We start from the raw sequence: 12,264 nt of genomic DNA on the forward strand, positions 1-12,264 counted from the left end.
GAAGACCACAAGCAGCCTATTTGCTCAAGAGCTGAGGACAACAATCCAGACTTAGGGAAGCAAAGTATTTAGGCACATGCAAACATATGTTCATTTCTCTTTTTAGTTACATTCTTGGCAAAGGAATGATTTTGCCAAGAAACAAAACAGGACTTTAGAAGGTTCACCCAATTTCATCCTGGTCCCAGCTAGGAGACTGCCAACTCACACCAGCCCACCCCACCCCCAAAAGTCTCCTTCCCTCACACACACACCCCATGTGGATGGCTGTGACTATAAAAGGGAAGTAAGTGCGAGGATGCTCAGGGAGGAACAGTTCTGGGTCATAGCTGTGGCAGTCGCAGGAATCTACCCACGATAAAGCTGCACAGAGGTGAATGAACACACCCAAGTGCATGGAAACAGCTGGAGAATGAGTGAGGCCTGTGGCTTGTGACAATGTCAAATCCTGCTGGTGACACTGTACCTATGATTATGCAAGATGCTGTCACTGAGGAACCTGGGTGTAGGGACATATAGAATCTCTGTATTATTTATTTCTCATAATTGCATATGAATCTCAACCTATACCAAATAAATGGTTTCGTGAGCATGCACATGTGAACACACTCATACACCATGCAAAGTGCAAGCCATTTGGTCCCTGAAGTAGAATTGACCTTCTTTTACACCACAGCCAGAAGAAAGCTTGAAGCTATTAATTTCCCCAATGCTAATTTTTCTGGTTTCCTAAGTAGAAAATATATATATATATGTATGTATTTGCCTCCAGGGTTATTGCTGGGGCTCAGTGCCTGCACCACAAAGCCACTATTCCTGAAGGCTATTTTCTTCCTTTTGTTGCTCTTGTTTTTTATTGTTATTGTGGTTATTATTGTTGTTGTTATTGATGTTGTTGTTGTTGGATAGGACAGAGAGAAATCGAGAGAGAAGGGGAAGACAGAGAGGGGGAGAGAAAGATAGACACCGGCAGACCTGCTGCACCACTTGTGAAGCCAACCCCCTGCAGGTGGGGAGCCAGGGGCTTGAGCCGGGATCCTTAAGCCGGTCCTTGAGCTTCGCACCATGTGCGCTTAACCTGCTGTGTTACTGCCCAACCCCCTATATATTTTTAATTAATTTATTTGTTTATTTTTTCCCATATAAAAGGGTTGCAAAGGAGCCATGTCTAGCCACACCAAATGACCCCAGATTCACATGGGTCATTTGGGTCATCCTGGGTCCAATGATACTCAGGGTTTCCTTTCCCTGACTTTTGTCTGAGACCCTAGCACTGAGGGTACATCAGGGTGGAAGAATCCAGGAGCTGGGGAGGCCAGCCTCCCGTCCTGTGTGAGGGACAATCCATCTTTGGTGGAGAACAGGCTTCCTTCCAGAAAGACCTGTGTTGTTTGGTCTCCTCTGTTTTCAGTGTGCAGCCCTTCAGATCCCTGCCAGCAGTTTATTAATATTTTATTGAAAACTCTAAGATGATTCAAACTTCAACTGTCATGATAAGGTGTTGTTGCTAGGCAACTTTGCCTGACTATGGATTTGTTTTTGCAGCTCTTCCTCTGCTCACAGAGCTCAAGATTGGGCCCTACCACTCGGAGGCCTGCCCCGCTCAGACCACCAACCAGTGTCCACACCAGTCCCCTTGGAGGCACTCAGCTGCCACAGGAAAGAGTCCAACTCCAGGGCTTCCCTGTGCCTGGATGTGCCTCCAACAGGACTCTGCATGCCCCCCCGCCCCCTCCACCCCCACCTCCAACTCACCGTACTCGCTGTCATAGAACATGACAAACTTCTGCCAGCGCAGCTCTGTCACCAGCCTGAGCATGACGTCGTTGAGGCGCACAGGCGGTCTGGAGGCCAACGTGTAGGCCTCACCATCAGGGCTGGGGTTCAGGTAGCAGGCGGTGCGTGGTGACCCTCCGGGGTTGCGCTGGACAAAGAGGTGTGGGATGTGCATGGCATCCGTGAGAGACTGCAGAGCGTTGGCAGATGCACAGCTGGTGGACGTGACCAAGGCCAAAATTCCCTGGGTCATGAGGTCACAGGCTGGAAAGAGAGAATAGAGAGAGAGAAAGGAGTCAGCATGGGGGGGGGGGGGATGATGCTGCTGGTTTCAGTGCCCACAATTCATGTCAGGCAGCTCAGATCCAGAATCCCAAGTAATACTGTCTTCTGCCTCCCTCTGTTATAGACTCCATCTCAAGTTAGGCCAGTGATTGCTACATGCATAATCTCACTGATCTTCTTAGTAATCCTGCCAGCTAAAGTCCACATACCTCTTTAACAGACAAGCAAATATGTTAAAAGATGCAAAAATCTTTTGCACTACCTAGGCCACACCATAAAGAGGAATAGAATAGAGTTCCAATCCATATCTATCTGTCATACCTATTAGCACTGTTAAATTAGCCATTGTTTCCCACTTGAGCTGTGAGCCCCTTAAGAGTCCAAAACACATTTTGTTGATCTATGGATCCCCAAGGCCAAGTCATAGGAAGAGACTATGCTGTGCACCTGTGTTTGGCAACTGTGGGGTTGAGCTGAACTGACTGGAACTGAAAGGAAGGAATTACACTGGACAGTCAGAGCAACACTTAGCCCCAGAGGACCCAGGTGTAGGAAAGAAGGAGAAATAAAATAAGGCAGAGGAGGAGGAGGTGGAAGAGGAGAGAGAGAGAGAGAGAGAAAGAGAGAGAGATATGGAAGGGGAGGAAGGGAGAGAGGAAGGGAGAGAAAGAAAGAAGCCAGACAGCAATCCTTGGTCTTCTGGCCAAATCCAACTGATTCATATCATAAAAATACTGGTTGAAGGCCACCCCATCATCCAAGACCCTAGTCATGGAATCCTGGGATTCCCACATAAATAAGATAGGTCTAGACCTCTAAAAGATCCCTCTCTACACCATCACTGATCATCTCAGGAACAACATCATAAACCCTCTCATGGGTCTCTAAAGGACCCTGCCCTCAATGTGGAACAACTATGGTAGGGACTGCCCCACTCTCCAAAGGGAGGCTAGGTCAACATACGTTGCTACTTGAGAAAGCTGGATCCTGAAATGAGTGCAACCCAGAATGTTCCTAGCTGTGACCATGGAATGTGAGCTCAGATGTACAGGGATGCAGAGGCTACACAAGCTCCTGTGCTGAATATGAATAGACATGGGCCCCATGTCAGATCAATGGGGGTTACAGGTTAATGGTATTTATATACTTTTCCCATATCTAGGAGCTACTCTCTGCCCTGACCCAGCTTACTAGTCCTATTCCCATCTGACACCATCTCCCTAAACAACACTTTTAGCACATCTGCATGTTAGCTGTCAGGCTCAGGCAAAAATGAGTAAAGTCATTGGCCCCTTGGAATATACCTAAAATAGACTTCCTAGCTTCTTCCAACACAAAGACCCCAAATCTCATCTGCTCTGTGCTTACCTTTAGGTTCTTGATTATTAAACAATTTGTTCTACTTTATATCTTAATGCTTTTTAGCCACCAAGTTGCAGATGCCAACCTGCCTAAGTGTACAACCTCACCAATGTGTCCTGGAACACCACCTTCCCAGAGCCCTGCCCCACTAGGGTAAAATAGAAACTGGCTGGGAGTAGGGATTGACCTGCCAATGCTCATGCCCAGTGGAGAAGCAATTGCAGAAGCCAGGCCTTCCACCTTCTGTACCCCATAAAGATCTTTGGTACATACTTCCAGAAGGATAAAGAATAGGGAAGCTTCCAATGGAGGGGAGGGGATAGGGAAGTCTGGTGGTGATAATTGTGTGGAATTGTACCCCTCTTATCCCACAATCTTGTCAATCATTATTAAATCACTATTTTAAAAAATACTGGTTCGGGGGCAGCGCAATAGCGCAGTGGGTTAAGTGCACATGGCACAAAGCACAAGGACTAGTGTAAGGATCCCAGTTCGAGGCCTAGGCTCCCCACCTGCAGAGGAGTTGCTTCACAGGCAGTGAAGCAACCCGTCTACAGGTGTCTTTCTCTCTGCAGGCGTTTTCCCTCTCTGTCTTCCCCTCCTCTCTCAATTTCTCTCTGTCCTATCCAAAAACAATGACAACAACAACAACAATAATAAAACCAGGGCAACAAAGAGAAAAAAATAGCCTCTAGGAGCAGTGGACTCGTAGTGTAGGCACCAAGCCCCAGCAATAGCCCTGGAAGCGCGCGCGCGCGCGTGTGTGTGTGTATATATATATATATATATATATATATATATATATATATATATATATATATATATATATATATATATATATATATGTGTGTGTGTATATATATATGTATATATACATATATATATATATATGTGTATATATATATGTGTATATATATATATACACTGGTTCGACCCTCAGGTGAAACTGTTGGTCCCTGAAGCCTAGGATTATTCAAAATCTGCCTGCCAATTATAAAGGAGGATGCTCCAAAGCTAGGCTATTACCATGGGGTGAGGAGGAGGACCACCTCGATGTGCCAACCAGCAACCATTTCTTAGGCTGCTGCAACTCAGGACTGGCCTTCTGAAGTAGTCCAGAAACCAGGAGGGGTTTGTGTGTCTTTTGGGGACCTCGGACCTGTTAGTAGAAAAATGCACCTCCCAACATTGTAACCCACTGCATCAGTTTGGAGGCAAACATTTATTAATAATGCTTTGTGTGATGGCAGGAATGTGGGCAAGCAGATGCAGTTTCAAAACACAGCCTGTAAATGTCAGCAGGCCATCTGCTGCAGACAACAGACTTTTGAACAACTTTGACATTGCAGTTCTTTCGGTTGAGAATCCTTGGATTTATGTAATACCTCAGAAAAGGCCGGGAGAAGATCAAGACCAAGGGAACAAGTCAGCGGGAGGCCAAGAAAGGAGTGGGGTGGGAAAGACCCTTCTGCACTTTCACACATCAAGAGCGGGCTGCTCCCATGTGAGGGCCCTCTCCTGACATCAGGAGGATCATGATAATGTCAGCGTGCACAGCTCCCCCTGCTGAACTCTGAGCCTCTAGCACAAGGCAGGGGGTAGAGGTGGTTTAAAACTAGAGACTCTCTGAAGTCCCTCTGGCAAGTATTCACCCCCAGCCCCCAAGTGCTCTGGTTCCCTCCTGTTTCATCCCAAACAGAAATCCAATCACATCATGTTCCTGCTTAAAACTGTTCAATGGCTCCCAGTCCCCTTGGAGACAGACTCCTGAAGGCAGTCCTGCAGCCTTCCTATGCCTGTAACCTCATACTGCTCACCTGCTGTCCACCCTACAGTCCCTTGCACCTACCACATGTCTTGTTCCCTCTTAACCTTCCAAAACAAAACTCGATATCCTCACACTGGCTAACGACCCTTGTTACCTGCTCCCCCAGCATCAGCATCTCCCCATCATGCACCATCACTTCATGTGCAACTCTCCATCTCTCCAGCTTGATCTCAAGCTCCAGTAAGACAAGGACATCACCATCCTGCTCAGCACCCTTCCCCACACAGGCAGCTGGTAGAGACTGGTGCAAGAACACCTTAAACCAGCATTTTCATGATTGGTCAAAAATTCCACATTCAGTACCTATGCAAATAATATACATGGTTTTAGATTCAGGAATAGAGGAAGACTATTTACCCATACCCTTGAAACAAGTGGTGATGAGAGTGTTCCATTTGTTGAAAGGCTATGTAGTCTTTAAAACTATTTATGAAGATACTATGATAACACGGGAAAGTGTGTGTCATAAAAGGGTTATGTGACAATAAGACAAAATGTAAGTATTTTATGATATCAATTAAGTAAAACAAAATGCCTGAAAGAAAGCCCAGAAGGAAATATTGCAAAATGACTTTTTAACTGACTTGATTTTAGAAGAGACCTAGAAATGGTTTTCCTTATTTATATTTTGTCAAAATTATATGCTGTGAACAGAAATTCTCTTAGAGAAGGAAAATATTCCTCCAAAAATGGAGTAAGTATGAAGTAAGCCAGGAGAGACTACTTTGTGAAAATATCCTCTGTGTCAAATATCCTGTTCATATATATATGAATGCAAATGAATCTTATCACAGCTATTGTGTCCATCCTCCAGGTAATGAGCTCTTAAGCTACATAACCTATGTGACAGGACTGGACTGAGATCCCATCCAGAAAAAAAAAAAAAAAAAAAAAACTTCTAAGAGTTGGTTAATTATCAGCTAGGACCCTAATTGGGGAGTCCTGAGATTCCCAAACAGACTTGATGGGCCTTGAACTCGAATAAATCCCTCTCTCCATTGTTATCAGTCATTTCTATCAGGAACAACAAAATAGACCCCTTTGTGGGCCCCCATAGGACCTTGCCCTCAACTTGGATCAACAATGGTAGAGAATGTTCCATCCTCCAAAGGGAGGCTGGACAACATACTCTATGTTACACCTGAGGAAGATGGGTCAATATTGGGGCAGCATGGAATGTTCCTACTCATGACCATAGAATGTGAGCTCAATTCTAGAGGGATGCAGAGGTCACACAGGCTCCTAAGCTAATTATGGGCCCAGATCACATCAAATTGATGGGGTTTACAGTAATATTTATACCCCTATCCCATATTAGAGAGCTACTCTCTTCCCTGATCCAGCTTTCTGGTTCTTTTTCCAGCCATGATATCATCTCCCCAGACAATAACTTGGATCCAATGGCATATCAGATTTCAGGCTCAGGGGCAAAAGAAAAAGGGGAAAAAAATAGTATAGCCACAGGCCCTTTGGAATTTAACTAAAATATGTCTACTAGCTATCTACAAAATGGAGGACCCCCCAACTCTTCACCTGCACTATTCCAGCCCTTAGGTTCATGATTGGTGAACAATTTGTTTGGCTTTGTATGTTAACTCTCTTGGAAACCACCAGGTTCCAGATGCTAGCATGATGCTGACCAGACTTCCCTGAACAGACAACCTTACCAATGTGTCCTGGAGCTCTGCTTCCCCAGATCCCATCCCCACTAGGGAAAGAGAAAGACAGGCTGGGAATATGAATTGACCTGTCAACGCCCATGTTCAGTGAGGAAGCAATTACAGAAGCCAGACCTTTTACCTTTTGCATCCCACAATGCCCTTGGGTCCATACTCCCAGAGGGTTAAAGAATAGGAAAGCTATCAGGGGAAGGGATGGGATACAGAGTTCTGGTGGTGGGAATTGTGCGAAGTTGTACCCTTCTTATCCTATGGTTTTGTCAATGTTTCCTTTTTATAAATAAAAAATTAAAGAAGAGAAAAGAGTTGAGTAATTGAAAACACAGAGTATGATATTTATGACTAAAAGCAAATTAAAAAACAAGCTTATGAAAAAGACAACCAAAACCTCTAAAGTGTTCAGATGGTAAATAGTAAAGTCTTTTTTTTTTTCTTAAATGTACTATTTACAAATGCCAACATCTTGCTTTTATAATGTCAACAAAGCAGTGTTACGTAGAAAACTGTCCACTGCTGGCGCATTAAGTTGTCCAGAAACTCTAGCTCTCTGCCCCAGCGTAGGGCACCCAGAAAAGCACTCTGCAGTCACCTGACTTTGATAGCAAACACTGTGCACATTCTGTATCCAAATGCTTCTCTCGGGAAAGAGCCTCAGTTTCCCAATCTAGGGTGCAGTGTGACAAGGTCACAGGGGCTGGGTAGCAGTTTGTCCTAATCCCACTTGCAGCCAGAGACACTAGTTTCTGGGGTCTGGGTTCTCCTGGGGCTTTAGAAAGAACGCTAGAATCTCATGTAACACAGACCAAAGTCCCACTTGGGGCCATTTGGGGTTTTTCCATCACCAACCATATGGGCTTTCTGAGATTCTGGGTGTTTCTGTTGTGGTGGTGGTTGTTGTTTTTATTAAGTGGGGAGAAGAAATTCAGCCCAGCAGAGCTATGGGAGCAGTAATTGAGGATCTGGGCCATAAATGCCAATCCCAAGCCTGTACACAAAAAGAGAGGTTGAATCAATGGTAGCTCCCTCTCCCTCTCCAGCAGCCCAAGTTACAACATCCAGCTCTAATAGCCTTTTCCATAGAGGGAGGCACCACTGACCACCCCTCCTATGGCCACCTGCAGCAACAAGGACTTCTCAAGCCACAGCCTCTGAAAAGGGTGAATAATTAAGGTTGGAAGCCTCTCCCAGATGCTAATGGAGAGGCCCGATGCAAGTCAATTTCCAATCCACTGTGAATGGCCTGCTAATTGGGGCACTGTTGAAATGATGGTTATTTAGAGGCTCCTAACATAAAAATAATAAGATCAAAATACATCAGATCAAAGCCAAATCAGCTATTAGCTTAATCAAAGTTGTATGATCATTCCCGGGAAGGAATGTTACACAACTCAAGGCCCAGATGTGGGGAGAGACTGTAAACCCCAAAGTCGGGTCCAACTACCTGGGTCTGGATCTGAGTCTTGCTACACACACACTATGGGACTTGGGCCTGATCTGGCCCTCTCTGGGTCTCTGAGTTTGTTTGGGCTATTTTGAAGGTAAGGATGGCTTGTAGCATGGGGCTGGGCAGAGGCTTTACAACCAGTAAAGCGCACCAGTTACCATGACTGAGCTCCAGGTCCCCACCTGCAGGGCAGAAGTTTCACAAGTGGAGGAGCAAGCTACAGGTCCCTATCTGTCTGTTTGTCTGTCTGTCTGTCTGTCTCTCTCCCTATTTCTCTCTGGCTCTAACATAAATTTTAAAGGAAATGAAAGAATGACTGCTGGTAGCAGTAGATTCATTGTGCAGGTACCAAGCCCCAGCAGTAACCCTGGTGGCAAAAAAAAAAAAAAAAAAAAGACTAAATCCTGTTACTTCTAATAATCTCTTATATTAAAAAAAGAAGAGGAGAAGGGGGAGGAAGAAGAGAAGGGGAAGAAGAAGGGGTCAGGTGATGGCGCCACCTGTTTAGACACATACATTACCATGTTCAAGGACCAGGGTTCGAGCCCCCACTCCTCACCTGCAGGGGTAAAGCTTCATAATCAGTGAAGCAAGTACTGTAGGTATCTCTCTGTCTCTCTATCACCCTCCCTTAAATTCTCTATCAAATAAAGAAGAAAAAGGGGGGAGGATCAGGCAGTGGTGCACCAGGTAGAGTGCACATGGTACAAAGCACAAGGACCCACGCAAGGATCCTGGTTCGAGTCCCTGGCTCCCTACCTACAGGGGGATTGCTTCACAAATGGTGAAGCCATTCTGCAGGTGTTTATATTTCTCTCCCTCTCCCCTTTCAATTGTTCTCTGTCCTATCCAATAAAATGGAAAAAAATGGCCATGAGGAGCAGTGGATTTGTAGTGTAGGCACCAAGCCCCAGCAATAACCTTGGAGGCAAAAAAAAAAAAAAAAGGAAAAAAATGGCTGCCAGGAGCAGAGGGATTTGTTATACAGACACAAGCTGCAGCAATAAACATGGTGACAAAAGCAAAAGAGAAATACTTTTTGTTTTTTCATTTTTTATTATTGATTTAATATTTATTTACAAGATTAACAGGGATATAATTCCACACCTTTCCTACCACCAGAGTTCTGTGTCCCCATTCCCTCCACTGGAAACTACAGTAGTTCTATCAAGATCACACATATAGGTTGACTGTTATTTCTACAACTATATATCTATATTTATATATGCTTGGCCATTTTTTGTCTATAATTGTCCCTTCTCTTCCTTTCTAAGTCACGTCTACCACTTATGAGTGTTCTTCCTTTCCCCCCACCACTTCTTCTCTCTCAGAACCCTCTGGTCATCTTCCCCTAACATTTACCCCTCTGGGAGTATAGACCAAAATTCTTTATGGGGCACAGAAAATAGGTCTGGCTTCTATAACTGCTTGCTGGACATGGGAATTGGCAAGTCGATCCATACTCCTAGCCTGTTTCTTTCTTTCTTTCTTAAATTATCTTTATTGGGGGATTAATGGTTTACAGTCAACAGTAAAATACAATAGTTTGTACATGCATAACATTTCCCACTTTTCCACATAACAATACAACCCCCACTAGGTCCTCTGTCATCATGTTCCAGGACCTGAACATGCCTCCCCTCCCTCCCACCCACTTACCCCAGAGTCTTTTACTTTGGTGAAAAACACCAACTCCAATCCAAGTTCTGCTTAGTGTTTTCTCTTCTGATGTTGTTTTTCAGTGTCTGCCTATGAGTGAGATCATCCCATATTCATCCCTCTGCTTCTGACTTATCTCACTTAACATGATTCCTTCAACCTCCATTCAAGATGGGCTGCAAGATGGGCTGAAAATGGTGAAATCACCATTTTCAATAGCTGAGTAGTATTCCATTGTGTATATAGACCACAACTTGCTCAGCCACCTATCGGTTGTTGGACACCTGGGTTGCTTCCAGGTGTTAGTTATTACAAATTGTGCTGATTTGAACCTAGGTATACACAAATCTTTTTGGATGGGTGTTTTTTTTAATTAGCTTTATTTGATAGAGACAGAAATTGAGAGATAGATACAAAGGAAGAGAGACAGACACCTGTAGCACTGCTTCACCACTTGCAAAGCTTTCCTTCTGCAGGTGGAGAACAGAGGTTTGAACCTGGGTCCTTGTGCATTGTAACATGTGCGCTCAATCAGGTGTACCACCAGCTGCCCCCTCCACATTCTGTTTCTATCTACCCCCACCCACAAAAAGTTTTTATTTGTGGGGGCCAAATGATGGCACACTTGGTATAACACATACATTATAGTGCACAAGGACCCAAGTTCAAGCCCCTAATTCCTACCTGTAGGGGGGGAAGCATCACAAGTAGTGAAGCAGCTGCTGCATCTCTACTCTCTCTTCTCTTCTTTCTCTCTCTCTCTCTCCCCCCCCTTTCACTACCTCACTATCTCCCTCTTCCCTCTCAAGCTCTTTCTGTCTCTATCCAAAATAAATAAATAAATAAAATACTTTAAAGTCTTTATATGTGAAGAGGCATCCCACTGCAAGGCAATCAGTAAGAACAATAGATGTTACCAGCCTCTCCAGATCTTTTGGCAGCTCACAAGAAGATAATGGCTTTTGTTACAATTCTTAGCCTCCAAGATCATATGGTCATAAAACTGGTTTCACTCTTGATTACAACAATGCTAGCTTGATGGATTGATAAGAGTTCCTGAGAATGGCTTATCAGCTAGGAAAGTAAGAAGAGATAAATGTCCTAAGCAGTTTCAAGTCTCCTTACCGGAGCTCAATGACCCCAGAGAACAGGTCACTGACAAGGTTTTGGGTCTCTCAAAAGATTCCCAGAAATGGGCAAGATAGAGGCTGCTCAGAGCTTTGGGAGTTGGGGGAGGACCCAGATAAGAGGTGCTGTGAAGGCTCCTCTAGCATGCCCCAGACAGCCCCACAATCACATCACTACCAGCTTCTGGATGCTGCACTGGCTTCTCCAGACTCTGACTCTCAGTGCAGAAAGTGCCAGGACTACTCAAATCACAGGGCAAACAGGTCTCTATCTCACTCACCCCAGGTGAGTTTTCTGATACCCTGGTGAGAAAACTAAGGCACAGAGAGGGCTGGTATCTTGGCCATCATGACACAGCCAGTTAGGGAGTGAATAGCAAAGAGAATGTCAAAAATCAAACCACCTGATGTCTTTCTATCCCATTCCAAAAAGAGATGCTGGCAAGCAGAGGGTGGTGCCCAGGACTCTGGGTCTGACTCTACCCAGCCTCTTCCTGGATGGAAACTCCCAAGGCAACTCCATGTGCAAGCCCCAGGGAAGCAGTAACAAGTCTTCTCTCCAATGAAGGGAAATTCTTGGCCCATCAAGTTACCAGGTGCCTGCAGGTAGACACTGGAGCTAAGAGAAATGCCACCAAACATTGAGGTCACTCTGGAACCACTAGTAATCCATGCCTAGTTATCTCCGTCCTTGTGAGGATTCCAGGAAAAGTCTCAGGTCAAAGCTGAAGGAAGCAATATTTCAAAGGCCCATGCTAGAAGAGACTCACAATGTCTGGTGCCAGCAGCTGGTAATGACACTGGACACCACCAGCCTAGCCTGCCCCTCCACCATGTATCCTAAATACAGTGATCCCCAAGCCTATCCACAACTACACTGTCCCTAAATAAATGAGCTCATCCCTGTGGCCCCTGATCTCAGGAGGCTGCAGAAGGGAAAGTGCCAGGCTCTTGTGAACCCAGGGCTCAGGCCTACCCTCCAGAATGACACTCTAAGAGGCCCTCCTGCACCTATGACTGCCCACAAGCAGGGCCCCTAGGGTCAGCTCCTTACTCCAGATATCTAATGGTCACAAGCACTCCTCTATTCCCCTTGTTATCTGT

At 45.1% G+C, this 12,264-nt stretch overlaps 1 protein-coding gene across 2 annotated transcripts in view; it reads right to left on the reverse strand.

Annotated features, from left to right (window-relative positions):
• GRID1 (glutamate ionotropic receptor delta type subunit 1) overlaps positions 1-12,264 on the reverse strand; it is a 955,154-nt gene that overhangs the window by 744,950 nt on the left and 197,940 nt on the right. For both annotated transcript variants that reach the window (XM_007530211.3, XM_060190942.1), the window contains exon 3: positions 1,756-2,040. In XM_007530211.3, the coding sequence (XP_007530273.2) occupies positions 1,756-2,040 (285 nt within the window). The remainder of the gene's footprint in view (positions 1-1,755; positions 2,041-12,264) is intronic.

This window comes from Erinaceus europaeus, chromosome 1 (genome assembly GCF_950295315.1).
Source record: "Erinaceus europaeus chromosome 1, mEriEur2.1, whole genome shotgun sequence".
Classification (NCBI taxonomy): Eukaryota; Metazoa; Chordata; class Mammalia; order Eulipotyphla; family Erinaceidae; genus Erinaceus; species Erinaceus europaeus.